We start from the raw sequence: 13,845 nt of genomic DNA, 5'->3' as shown, positions 1-13,845 counted from the left end.
ATGGCTATCTTCTCCCTAGATGTTCTTCATCGATCTTGTCTGCAATACAACTAACTTGTTGCGTGAAGACCAGCCACTTGCCTGAAAGGCATCAAAATGAGAACCATTCTGGAGAGAATCGACCAATCCAGGTCTCGAGTAGCAGTTCTCGGCTTTCTCTTCTGAAAGCCCTTGTTAAAGAAGCAACCAATGATCTCGAGATCGCCAGTGCTGAACCTAAGATCGCACAAGCGATATCAATGCTGAACATTGCTTTTCAGAATTCACATGGAACTTCGGTGCTTGATCATGAACCTTGTCAAGCTTCTCAAGCTGCAGAGCCCAACCATTCGTCCCTAGAACCACAGCGAAATCAATCTAGAATGCCCAGCTTGCCACCGATTCGGGACAATCTACTGCAGCGAGCTGTGTTTATGCACCCGGCTTGTGGAAAGTCAAACGACGCCAGCTACGACCGACTAGAGGTACTGGGAGACGCATATATCGAACTGATAGCAACAAAACTGGTGTGGGACAGGTATCCCGGGATTCCCGCTGGGAGAATATCACAGATCCGAGAAGGATTAGTCAAGAATGAGACGCTTGCAAAATTCGCCGAGAAATATGGATTTGATCATAAAGCCTCGGTACCAGCGATCTACTCCAACCAGCCGAAGCGATGGATCAAGACCAAGGGCGATATTTTCGAAGCTTATGTGGCTGCGATCGTACTATCCGATCCACAAAAGGGCTATGAAATGGCGGAAGAATGGCTGATTGGTTTATGGTCGCCAATTTTAGACAAGTTGGGGCATCAAAAAGCGGAGCTGCGCTCTAAGGAGGAGCTTGCAAAGAAAGTCATGGGCAAGGGTATCAAGCTGGAATATCTTCCCGAGCGTGATCCGATTCAGGAAAAGGGCAGTGGTACCCAGATGTTTTTCATTGGAGTCTACCTCACGGGCTGGGGCTGGGAAAAAATGCATCTTGGCTCAGGGCAGGGCTCAAGTAAAGTCGAGGCAGGGGATGAAGCAGCTCAAAATGCCTTGCTGAATACTTCACTGATCTCTAGAGTCATCGCTGCGAAGAAGGCAATGACCAAAAATAATTGAAATGAAAATCATATCGTAGCCTAAGGGGAATCTCTAGGCTCTCTCTATCTAACTAATGAGTTTACTAGATACCCATATACCTGTTATCCTACTAGCCTCTTCCTCTTTCCTCTTAGCTATGCTATAGCCTATGCCTTCGTAGGAATCGATAATAATTTACTCTATAGAAGAATGTTTCATTTTCAGCCGACTAATTCTTAATCTATATTATCATTTTAAGAAATAGTCAAGATAAGAGGGCGGTCTTAAGATATTTTAGCTAAGTAGATCTCTCTATATATATTCTATGATAATTTCTCAACAATAGAAAGGATCTAATATATTAGATTATTATGAAGATATGAAAATAGACTAGATGAAGATAAGAGGGTAATTTATATTAGTTAGGAACTTTGTTTGAGATTTGAAAATAATATAAAAGTAGAGAATGGAGTCCTTCCATGTTCTCTGAGTTCGCACTTTATCCTTCATTTTTACCGGAATTCTCCGCTATTTCGCTTATATTATGTTGTGTGATATTTTCCTTACTTTATTTATTCTGTTTGATTTCTTCTCTAAATCTCATATATTTAGTTCTCGTATTCTAGTAAAACAGTCTAAATCTCATGCCTATTTCTTCTCTACTTTCTATCCTAAGACATTCCTAAGAAGACCTAAATTAGGTTAGCTTAACTATATTATCTTATTTATCTAATCTAATTCCCTAAGATTAGTAATTAGTTACCCTACTAATCTTAGATAGTAATAGTAGTAGTAATAGTAGTAGTTTCAATAGAATTTATTTACCTAGTCTAGCTTATCTCTAGTAATAGCTATTCTTAAATAGACTTCCCTAGAGAAGAAAATATAATAGAATATAGATAAAACAATTATCTCTCTCCTCTAGAAGATTATTATCCTAAATTCAATTCTTTCAAAAGGGTTACTAACTAATTATAGTAAAATTATAGTATTTTAATATAAATAAGAAATAAAATAGAGATAATAGAGAAAAAAAGAAAATTTAAAGAACTCTAAAAAGCCTAATTTACTAAAGATAGGAATAATTAAGAAAACATAGATTAAAGATCTAAATTAATTATATAATTTCATTACTATAGATATTATATAAGGAATATTGATAATTTATTCTTATTTTTTTAAAATAACTGATTTATCTTATCTATAGTTTAGTTTTATAAATCAATAAAATACGTAAAATTAGATCTTAGATATTACTTTATGTTATATTATCACTATTTTAGGTTTACTCTAAATGAATAGATATATTTTAGATAAGTGCTATTTACATTAAGAGGTAAAAGTTAATATGTCTTATCTATTTTTATAAGAATAAGAATTTAAGTAATTAATGAAATCATATTTTATTCAAAGTCTATCTATTGAACCTAAATATAGTTTAATAACCTTCTAGAACGCTACTTATATAGTAAGTAATCAGTATATAATATCCTCTTAAAAGTGATTATTAGAGAGATTTTATATCAAGATGTATCTACATACTTAATTAAGATTATCTACTTATAATTCCTAAATGATAAAAAGGTATATTCAGTATGATATTTTACTTTTATTATAACTTTGTTAAAAATAACTTTGATAAATATAATTAACCTTATTATATTACCTATCTTATAAGAATTATATATATTATCTAGTTTAATTCTATTTCTATAGGTTTTCTTTTTAAACTACATTAAATTATAGTTTAGTGATTTTTAGATCCCTATATGTAATTTATATAGATTTTCTTATTCTTTACTAGTATTTTTTTCATTAAAATAATTTTAAAAGATGAGTCAAATACTGAGAGGATCTTATAATAAGTCTTATTTATTTTTATAAAACCATTAAAAAGAGTTATATGAAAAGTGATACTTATCAGTTAAGTATAGTAGATACTAATTTGAAAAAGTCAATTTTATAAATGGTCTAATTTTATTTAATTCTATAAATCAATACTAAAGATTATCTTATTAGGAATATTCTTCGAGCTTAGATAATAAAATAAATTAACATTAGAAAGCTTTTTATTACTGAAGTAATTCATGAAAAAACTAAGAAGATATATATTTTAGTATATTTTCAAAAGAACTTCAAAAGTTTTCTCAATTTTTCTCAAGCTAAATGTTTATTTAATCTTATAAAAAGATAACATACTAAAATGTTTATTTTATCTTAATATTATCTAAGACAAAAAAAATATACTTAGTACATCTATAATATAATATATCGTTTAGTTAAAGGTTTATTATCAAAAACTAGGAATTTATTTTATGTCCTTGTATATCTTTTTTTCTATATTATTAGATCATATTCATATTTACTAATATATACACTTATTTTATTATAATATGAATTTAGTTTTGTCTATTTTAGTCTAGAAAATCTAAATATTTTAGATAGAAATCTACTATATTTAAAGTTCTTTGGCTATTAAAGATTTTAAGATATCAAAAGAAAGTTATTAAGAGATATAAATAGATTTTTGTATAAATCATCTATTTTTTAAGTAGGGATTGATATTAAAAACTATTTAAAAGCTGATATACTACATATACATTTATGAATAAATCTATGTTTAGGAAAATTAAGTTCGTTATTCAAAATTTTAGAAGATAAATAATATATGTTTTAGATATAATAATATATCTAATAAAGTTCTAAAATAGAAATATTAAAGTAATATCTTAATTAACTAGATACTATTATATATAATTATCATAACATTCAATATCTAATAAGGGAAAATGTTATTTAAACAGCTATAGGGCTAAAGATAGAATTATCATAAATAGAAGAATCTTGATAATATAGCATGTAAATATTTCAACCTAGATAATTTCTTAGCTATATGATAATCTATTAAATTATTAAGGGTAAACATTTTAACCCTAGTAAAATAGTGATTTAATATTGGTACCCCGCTAATTAATAGGATATCTATAGTTAAACCCTTGAAGTTTTAATATAAAAGGGGTCGCCTTATTCTAGTTAGACGAATTCCTTAAGAATTAGTCTCTATTTAAAATAGAAGGTATTATTAAATTAATATATCTATTTTTGTACTTTTATACTATTATTTACTACTATTATCTAAGATTGGCAGGGCAACTGGTTACCAATCTCAGGGAATTAGATCAGATGAATAAGGTAATGTGGTTAAGCTAAGCTAATTTAGGGTCTTCTTAGGAAATTCTTAGGATAGAAAATAGAGAAGAAATTAGCATGAGATTTAAACTATTCTGCCGAAAATACAAGAAATAAATACCTAAGATTTAGAGAAGAAATTAAATAGAATAAATAAATTAAGTAAAATATCATATAATATAACATAAATAAAATAGCGGAGAATTCTGGTAAAAAAGTGCGAACTTAGAGAACACGTAAGGACTCTATTCTCTAATATACCCCCCTAGATTTAATAGTATATTAAATCTATATATTTAGTAAGTAAATCCTATAAAATTTATTAAATTCTAGAATATAACTAAGGAAATATAATAGGTTAAACTATTAAAATTAACTAGACTAGTTAGATATAAGGTGCTATACATTAACTATACTAAGCTATTCTACGAAGTGTTATTATTATTAGGATAAAAGATGCTTAATTAGTCCATCGGTAGGCATCTCTAAGGTTAGAACCTACTTAATTAGTAAGTTTCTATTTTAGACTTCTTAATGTAGCTAGTTTTATTAAATATCTATATATTTTAGCTTAGTCTTAAATATCAAGTCCTACTTAATAAGGAGATTGATTGTTTACTAGTTATTATATTATAGGATAAAGGGCTCTTTAAGATTGAACTTAATTAATCGAAATAACCATTTAATCTAATATAACTATTTAGCGGCTACTATTATAGATAGAAGCTTAGCTTTAGTTATTAACGTGGTAATAGTGCGCTACTTACGCGATTTCTAGTTAATAGCTCCACTATATAACGAGAAAATATACCCTTCTAAGCTCTTTTGATTAGGATTATCCATAAAGCTAGCGTCTAAGGTAGCCTAGAATAGCTAAGTAGCTAGCTTACGCCTATTAAATTTAATAGTAAGGTATTTCGTCCTATATAGATATTTAATAACGTAATCTACTATAGTAATATATAACGTATATACCTTAGTTAAGAACGTGGATAGAGCTTATAATAAGAAGTATATATCTAGTTATATAGATATAACGTTAAAAAGAAGGCTTCTAATACGCTATTAATATCTATTTAGAGCGGTATATAATAGAGATAGTTTAGTCTTAAATTCTATTAGTCTTTTAGATAGTAATAGGGTCTTAGGTACGGTATATCTAGTAAGATTAAAATAGTAAGTAATTTTATTAATATATATATCCTATAAGATCTATAATTAATAAGTTATATATTCTTAGATAATTTATATCTTAATAAAATGAGATAATTCTCTATAATCTTTTATCTTAAAGCGGTTATAAAGGAATAACCTGATTTTCTACGCTAATTTAGCGTGTTTCTAATAATATATTATTAGTATATTATCTATAAAGACTATAATAATCACGTTCTATCCTATATATAGATATAGGTCTTCTAAAATTAGGTTAAGACTATATACTCTTAATGCTTTATGGAGTTCTTATTACTATAGAAATAGGGTAATTTAGAGACTATATAGGGCTTAAAGAAGCTTTAAAACGTGTCCTTTCTATCTAAATCCTAGTAGATAATAATAGAAAACGTTATCTATTAGCTAACTATTTAAGAACACGTTAATAGTATCTAATTATATGGTTTTAAGGTTAAATATAGCTATAATAGCTAATAGAATATATAATATAGTAGTAGTAAGTATAGTAGCGCGCGTATCACGATCCTCTATAATCTACTAGTCTCTATATATATATAAGCGCGCTTTATATCTTATAACGTACCTATTTAGGTCCGTTTTATAGGCGAATACCTACCTAATAGGTAGGATTTAGTATATTAGATATAATTTCTATAGAATAGGTCTATACTTAATATAAGCCTAAGAAATAAGGTCTTTCTTAACTAGAATCTATGCTTTTATTTATTCTAGCTTCTTAAATTCTACCTCTATTACTTCTCTAAATTAGACTTAAAATTCGTGTGTTTTAAGGTTATGATAACCTTCTAGAGGTGGTAGAATATCCTTAATATAAGCCTTCTTTAGCTAGCTTATTAGCGTGGTAGAGAACGCCTAGATAAATGGAAATAGGGTAAGATTTAACTTAAAACGTTTAGCGTTATAATCCTTAAAATCTATATTATATATGCTATTAGAGGCACGTTTTAGGCGGTTATTTACCATATCTTCTATAGACTCTAAGTTATCTAAATTATAGGTAGGATTATTATTAAATATTAGATATTCTAATATATTAAATCGTGAATTATTAACTAGGATTATAGGTCTTATTACTAATATAGCGGGTCTATCTACCTAGTTTATTTTAGCTAAAAAAGATGGTTCTAGGAGCTAGTTAATTTTGGCTAAAGAAGACGGCTCTAGGGACTAGTTAGGTAATCCCTTTATAGTCTCTAGTATATATGGAATATCGCCTAAGACCTTATCCTCCTTATCCCCCTTAGAATATATATCCTATGTTTCTACTTATTCTAACGTTATATTTTCTATACTTTCTACTCTCTACTTATTATCTAGTATATTAAGATCTATGATTAGAGAGTTAAATTCTGCCTTATTAAGGTAGTTAATAATAGACCCTGAATCGTTAAAAACCTTATATTTCTAGCGCTTAATCTAGTTAGTTAGCTTAAAAAAACTAGTCTTATTGAAAATATAGTCTCTTATATGAATAACCTTATTATAGGATAGGATCTAAATTCTCTAGATATTTAAAGCCATATATCTAACTAGATAGCTAATTTAGGCTCTTAGACTAACTTTCTATGATCGTATAGTTAATAGAATACGTATATATACCTTATACCTATAGACTTAGAGATTAGAAAGAGATAGCTTTAGGTCTATATATCTAGGTAGATTAATCCTAGTCTCTATAAGTGCGTTATATAAAGCTTAGTGGGGCGTTATCTAATTTAGTCGTCTTATAGGGGTCTAATTTAGTAAATAGACCACGGAATTCGCTACTTTAGGCTATAGCGAGCTTAGAAGACCTACTTTAATTAGTATGGAGTGGCATAATTTAGTAATTTATGCTCTAGTACGCTTAGAATATCTATTCTGCTCTAGCTAACTAGGTAGCGTATAATGGTATTAAATTCTGAGTTATATATAGTTAATCTAGGTAAATTATGATAAATTCATGTCACTATCTATATAGAGTACCTTAACCTAAATTCTAAATTAACGCTTTAGAAAGGTAATCTTAGCTCTTAAGTCGTCTATAATATCTATCTTACTTAATAGATTAGTTAAAATATAGTAACTAGTTATGGGATAAGATATATGACTGATATATTATACCTGATTATAAGTACGCTATATATAGGTAAGATCCTAGTGGATAGCCTTAAATGGGGACATTCTAGTTATTATAGGACGCCTTAATATCTAATGTTTTACCTTACTAAGCTGACACGTCTCGTAAATATATAGAAATATTAACGTCTTATTGATCTCGATACTAGTTATTAAATCCTAGACGTGCTATACTACTTCCTTACTTATATAACCTAGACGCTTATAGACGAGCTCTATAGTTACCTTAGTTATATAGGGACTAGATAACGTCCTATAGGTAACTAGTTAAATTAGTAAGACGTTTGATTATGTATATATAGTAGTTATATTAGGCTTATAGAGGCTGTTAATATAGTAGTTTAATATGAGAAATGCGTTCTAAAACACGTTCTCTTTATCCTATTTAACTAGTAATATACTAGTTTAATAATCTACCTTATATAACTAGTTACTAGCTTTACCTTTAAGGTAGCTAGTCTAGTTATTAAGATATATACCTACTATACGTACACGCGAGGCGGAAATGAGGTTAACGTGGAATAATAGGGAATATACGACGTTATAGAGGTTAAAGCGGCTATTTCCCTTGGTTAGCTAGAACGAGACTAATCTAATACCTAGAACCGGCGTTCTAGTATCTCTAACTTTGATATATATAGACATCGCCAAAACCTGAAAATGGGCCCAGAGTCAGGCCTAAAGCCTAACCCACTATGGGCTTTGGGCTTTATGTAAATCTCAAGCCTAACCTACTATGGGCTTTAGGCTTTTTATGGGGGCCTATAGGGGCCTATAAAAAGCCCATCTTTACATAAAACTATGGTCTTGGCATGTATAAAACTGCTAATTAATACTATGTAATTTAGTACCATTATAAATTATATTTAATATAAGTATATTATTCCTAAATGCTTTTTTATTAAATGAAAAATTATATGATTCTTTCTCTTAGTTAATCTAATAATCTAAAGGACTTAGATCCTAAGTACTTGGATCTTGAGTACTTAGATCTTGAGCACTTAGATCTTGAGTACTTAGATCTTGAGTACTTAGATCTTAAGCACTTAGATCTTAAGCACTTGGATCTTAAGTACTTGGATCTTGAGCACTTGGATCCTGGCGAGGTCTTGGATCCTAAGCACTTGGATCTTAAGTACTTGGATCTTGAGTACTTGGGTCCTGGCGAGGTCTTAGATCCTGAGTACTTGGATCCTGAGCACTTGGGTCCTGGCGAGGTCTTGGTAATAGAAAAGGTATTAGATCTAGAGAAGGTCTTAGATCCTAAGATAGCCTTAGATACTAAATAGATCCTAGATCCTGAGGAGTTCTTAGAACTTAAGGAGTTCTTAGATCCTAAGTAGGATCTGAAGATTAAAGATTATATAGTATATATAGTAACTTAGAATGAGGTAGAGGTAGAGATTTAGGATCTATCCTTCTTAAACCCTAATTACCCCTTCTATGCTAAGTAGGACTAGGAATCCTTAATGGTATTATTTATCTTAGTGTATTATAAGGATGATATCGTCTAGCTATTATTGATAAGGGTATAGGTAGTCCTATTATTAGGTCCCCTCCTCTACCTCTAGGTGTATATGGTGATCCCTTTATATTCGCCTAAGACTTAGCTACTAAAACCTAAGCCCGTTTATTAATTAGTTCCTAGGTCTAAGCACCATGAGCTATTATATTAGCTAGTTCCTAAGCTTAAGTAGCCTTAGTATCTAGACTAGCTTAAATCTAAGCCTAAAGAGCCTTAGTATCCTGACTAGCTTATATCTAAGCCTAAATAGCCTTAGTATCCTAACTAGCTTATTCCTAAGCCTGAGCTACCTTAGTATCCTGACTAGCTTATTCCTAAGCCTAAGTAGCCTTAGTATCTAGACTAGCTTATATCTAAGCCTAAGTAGCCTTAGCATCCTAACTGGCTTATCCCTAGGCCTAAGTAGCCTTAGCCCCCTAACTAGCTCGTCTAAGAGCCCTAGTAGCTATAGTAGCGAGTGTAGCCCTAAAATTCTAAAACTAAGCTAGTCCCTAACCCTCCTAATTATACTATTCCTAAGTAACCTAAAGGGCCTTAGTAACCTAATTAGTCTTAATAATTATATTAGCCTAGTCCTAAGTAAGCTAGGCCTCCCGAGCGGCCTAGTCCTTAGTAGTATAGGCATCCTAAGTAGCCTAATTCTAGGTAGCCTAGTCCCTAATAGCCTAGTCCTAAAGGGCCTAGTTATTAGTAGCTAGACGCTAAGTAGCCTAAACCTAAGTAATTTAAGCCTAAGTAACCTAAGCCTAAGTATCCTAGGTATCCTATCCTAGACCCTATAGGGATAGGCTAAAGGGGATTACTTATATAGGTAGTTAGAGGCTAGACTAATGGGATATATATGGTATATGGTTATTTAGAGGGGCGAGAAATTAGTAGAAGCGGCTTCCCTATATTACGCGGAAGGTAGAGTCCTCTCTCCTAAGTTAGTTATAACTTATTAGTACTATATAGAAGGAATTAGTAGAATATAAAAAGAATATACGTAATCCACTTAAGTCCATCACACTAATGCCTAATAAAACTAGTATTAGCCCCTTAACTAGGCTTAAATTAATATACTATATCTCGCTAGCTACCTATAAGTACCTAATATATAATAGCATTACGTCTAGCTTTTATCTCTTCTAGGTACCTTAGCTTCCTATTAGGTATAAATATTACGCCTAAATACTCTTATCTTATATACTAATAGAACGCACCCTATATTTCGAAAACCTAGCTATATATAGTGACCCCCTAGATAAGGATATTATATACCCTAGTATTTTCTTTACTAAGAATAACTCTATTATTTAGAGGGGAGTTTAGATACTTAGGCTTATTACTAATATCTATAGCTAGGAATTTATATAATAACCACTAGGCTAGAGTTAGTTAAACCTATACTAGGGGATACTATCTAGGGTTATTATTAGGGATCGGGCCTACTTAAGCTTAGTATATGTTTCGCTTATATATATCTTTATTTTATTTAGCTCTTACTGTGCGCATATCCCTAGAATAGATTAGGGTTTCTAGAAGCGAGGACTTTAACTTATTTAAATATAATAAGTTATACTCCTTAGCCATCTTAGTATAAGAGCTATAATATATTAATAATTTAAAAGTAAGATAAAAAGTCACGTAGTAAATGGTTATATAGTCTATTTAAAACTCTTATTATTAAGGTTATAAGGGGAGGTAGGTACTAGATTTATATTCTATATTCCTTAGTTAGGATAATTTATTTTTATTTAATTCTAGCTATTTAGAATCACTTTAATTTTCTTTTCTTTATAAACTAAAATTAGAAGACTACGCCACTATCTTTAAATAAACTAAGGAAACTTAGGAAGTAGAGTATATATTTATATAACTAGGCGTGATAAATAAAGATAGTAGTAGACTAATAAGTTTAAAGTAGAGAACACTTTTTACTCCTTTAATATATTTCCTTTTCTTTATAAACTAAAATTAGAAGACCACGCTACTATCTTTAAATAAACTAAGGAAACTTAGGAAGTAGAGTATATATTTATGCGACTAGGCGTAATAAATAAAGATAGTAGTAGACTAATAAGGTTAAAGTAGAGAACACTCTTATATACCTTTAATAATTATTCTTTTTTTTTATTTCGTCTATTAAAAACTTTAATTTCCTTTTCTTTATATTTTATAATTAGAGGACTATACCTTCTTTTTATAGTAAGAGAAACCTTTAGAAGAGAAGTATATAGTAGAAATAAGCTTAAAGTATAGTAGAAATATATATTTATAATATATAAAGGATAAAGTACTTATACTTAGGTTTTTTATGGGCTTTCTATAGGCTTTCTATAGGCTTTCTATAGGCTTTTATAGGTTTTATAGGCTTTCTATAGGCTTTCTATAGGTTCTATAGGTTCTATAGGCTTTCTATGGGCTTTTTATAGGCTTTCTATAGGTTTTATAGGCTTTATAGGCTTTCTATAGGTAGGCTTTCTATAGACCTATTCTATTAATAAGTTTAAAATTTAGATTATTATTATTTATATATCTCTTTTTATTTTTTATTATCCCTCTATTATCTACTAGGATTATGTCTTAGAGTTAATAAAGTAACGCTCTTTTATCATTAATCTATAATATAGATTTCAATAACCCACCCCCTTACTTTCTATCTAATGCCGCTAACTTATTTACCCCTAACCTCTCTAGTAGCTAATATACTTTAGATCCCTTTAAGCTAAACTTCTTTAAAATACCTCCCTTATAAGCCCCCTCCTCTTTTACCTATATTAGCCTAAATCCTAAAAAAGTTTATTTACTTTATTAGGATATAAATTATATAGAGTAGATAAGATAGTGGCTTAAGACTAATTTTAGGAAGAAAAAAGATATTTAATAGGGCTCTAATCACTCCTTAGATATATGGGAATAATTTAACTAAGTTATATATAGTGCTAGTAGTGTACCAAAAGTAATATATAAGCGATATAGTATAATTCTAGAGTATCCTTATATAGCATAGGTAAATAAATCCCATTAAGGAACCTCTATAATAATAAGATATATTAAAACCTCTACTTATCTTTTGTTACGGACCTATAGGGGGCCGCACTACCCGCGGGGCACTTATACCTAATCATCCTAGATGAACGGGACGACGTGTAGGTCACGTGTAAGGCATGGTTCGAAGAACCATAGCCTCTTCATAATAGGATACACGATACGTGATAACTAAAGGTCATTACGATTTAGTGTTATCCTGGGAAATAGACGATCGCATGATAAGTAAGATCGCTAGATAAGGAGTACCCTGCGATACGCTATGGTTATCGGCAACGGGAAAGATCCTATAATAGACTCTACCCTACGATTAAGGATGCCCTACGATAAGCCATAATTTAGAAACCAAAAGGGGGAATCCTAGGACACGAGATATCCTACGATCAATAATACCCTACGATGGACCATGGTTACTAATAACTATGAATATCCTATAATATAGAGGATCCTACGGAGCTTAGGATCCTAGGAAAATAAGGATCCTAGGAAAGGATCACGTGCCGACTTATCGGGCAATAAGTATAGCTCATTAAGCGATGAGACTAGAATAGATCGAGTGATAAGTCCCAGACTTATTAAGCGATGCGATGGATTAGATATATAAAGATGGTCATTACTATAGATATATTTAGTTCTTCGCGTTTAATCATATATTATTACTTAGAACCTATAGCTCTAGCTTTACCCTTATTTTGTATTTAAGACAACCCACCCTACTAGGAGAGGTATCCTTAGTCTCTAGTTACTCAATATAGATCCTAAGCATAGCTTAACTAGGCGCACTATCTAGCGTAGACTAATAAGAGTCTACTCTATAGACCCGAGCCCGTGTAAGGCCTTTAGGCAATAGTACAGTTACGATTAAGACTTAAGGCCAAGCCTCGACGTACGTATAATAGACCATATAAGCGATACTTATTATGACTAGTTAGCACCGTGTAATATATTAAACGCCCTATCTTTACGAAACCATCTTATAAAGCAGTAAGCAACTATATCGAAATCTAGACGACCACTAGTGCCGCCGTAGTTATAAACGGCGCGACTACCCCTAAATAGCGATAATAATAACGAGGACCAGACCGAGTTAATCTAATAGCTAAGGGCCTATATAGTAGGACTCACTAGTTAAATCAACGCTCTATCGTAAGACGTAAATCAGATTCTAGATATATAGGACTATATCACGTAACTCAACGCCTAGGTTAGAGTATTAGCTCCCGCCATGGCTACGTATATCGTGAAACTCCTAAAAGCTAAGCCTTTCGATAGGACTTAATCTAAGCTAAGAGGCTTCCTCACTTAGATAAGAATATACCTCAACGTTAATTAAGCATAGCTCATAGATAAAGAAAGCAAGATCATCTTCGTGTTAACTCATCTACGCGGATAAGCATAGGACTAGTTCGAAGTCCATATCCATAAATATTACGAGAAAAATCGCCCTAATTAGAGTGCAGCGACAATAGATATCTTTATAAGCTATAGTAACTTTATAGCTTATATAACTAAGATATTTAGAGAAATCAACGTAACTATTAACGCGGAAAGGAAGCTAGTAACACTCCACTAGACCACTTCTACTATAGCCTATACCACGCAGTTTATATAGACCACGGTAGTACTAGGATAGGATAACTATGCCCTTATCCCGCGATATATAGAGGGACTTAAATCCTATATAAAAGACGAACTTACGCGTATTAATCGACCGACTATAATAATAGGACTAATCGA

The 13,845-nt window shown here is 31.0% G+C and overlaps 1 protein-coding gene across 1 annotated transcript; it reads left to right on the top strand.

Moving 5' to 3' along the window:
• Positions 1–362: 362 nt before the first annotated feature.
• Positions 363–1,088, top strand: N7484_008748 (ribonuclease III; the record flags this gene model as incomplete). The annotated part of the gene is made up of 1 exon (XM_057119135.1): positions 363–1,088. One exon carries the CDS (start codon positions 363–365, stop codon positions 1,086–1,088), a length of 726 nt encoding a protein of 241 aa, XP_056968690.1.
• Between the last annotated feature and the right edge of the window lie 12,757 nt (positions 1,089–13,845).

The sequence above is a fragment of the Penicillium longicatenatum genome, assembly GCF_028827895.1.
Source record: "Penicillium longicatenatum strain IBT 33135 chromosome Unknown contig_6_segment0_segment0, whole genome shotgun sequence".
Classification (NCBI taxonomy): Eukaryota; Fungi; Ascomycota; class Eurotiomycetes; order Eurotiales; family Aspergillaceae; genus Penicillium; species Penicillium longicatenatum.
The sequence above is the reverse complement of the archived record's forward strand: the minus strand, read 5'-3'. Positions and strand labels throughout refer to the sequence as shown.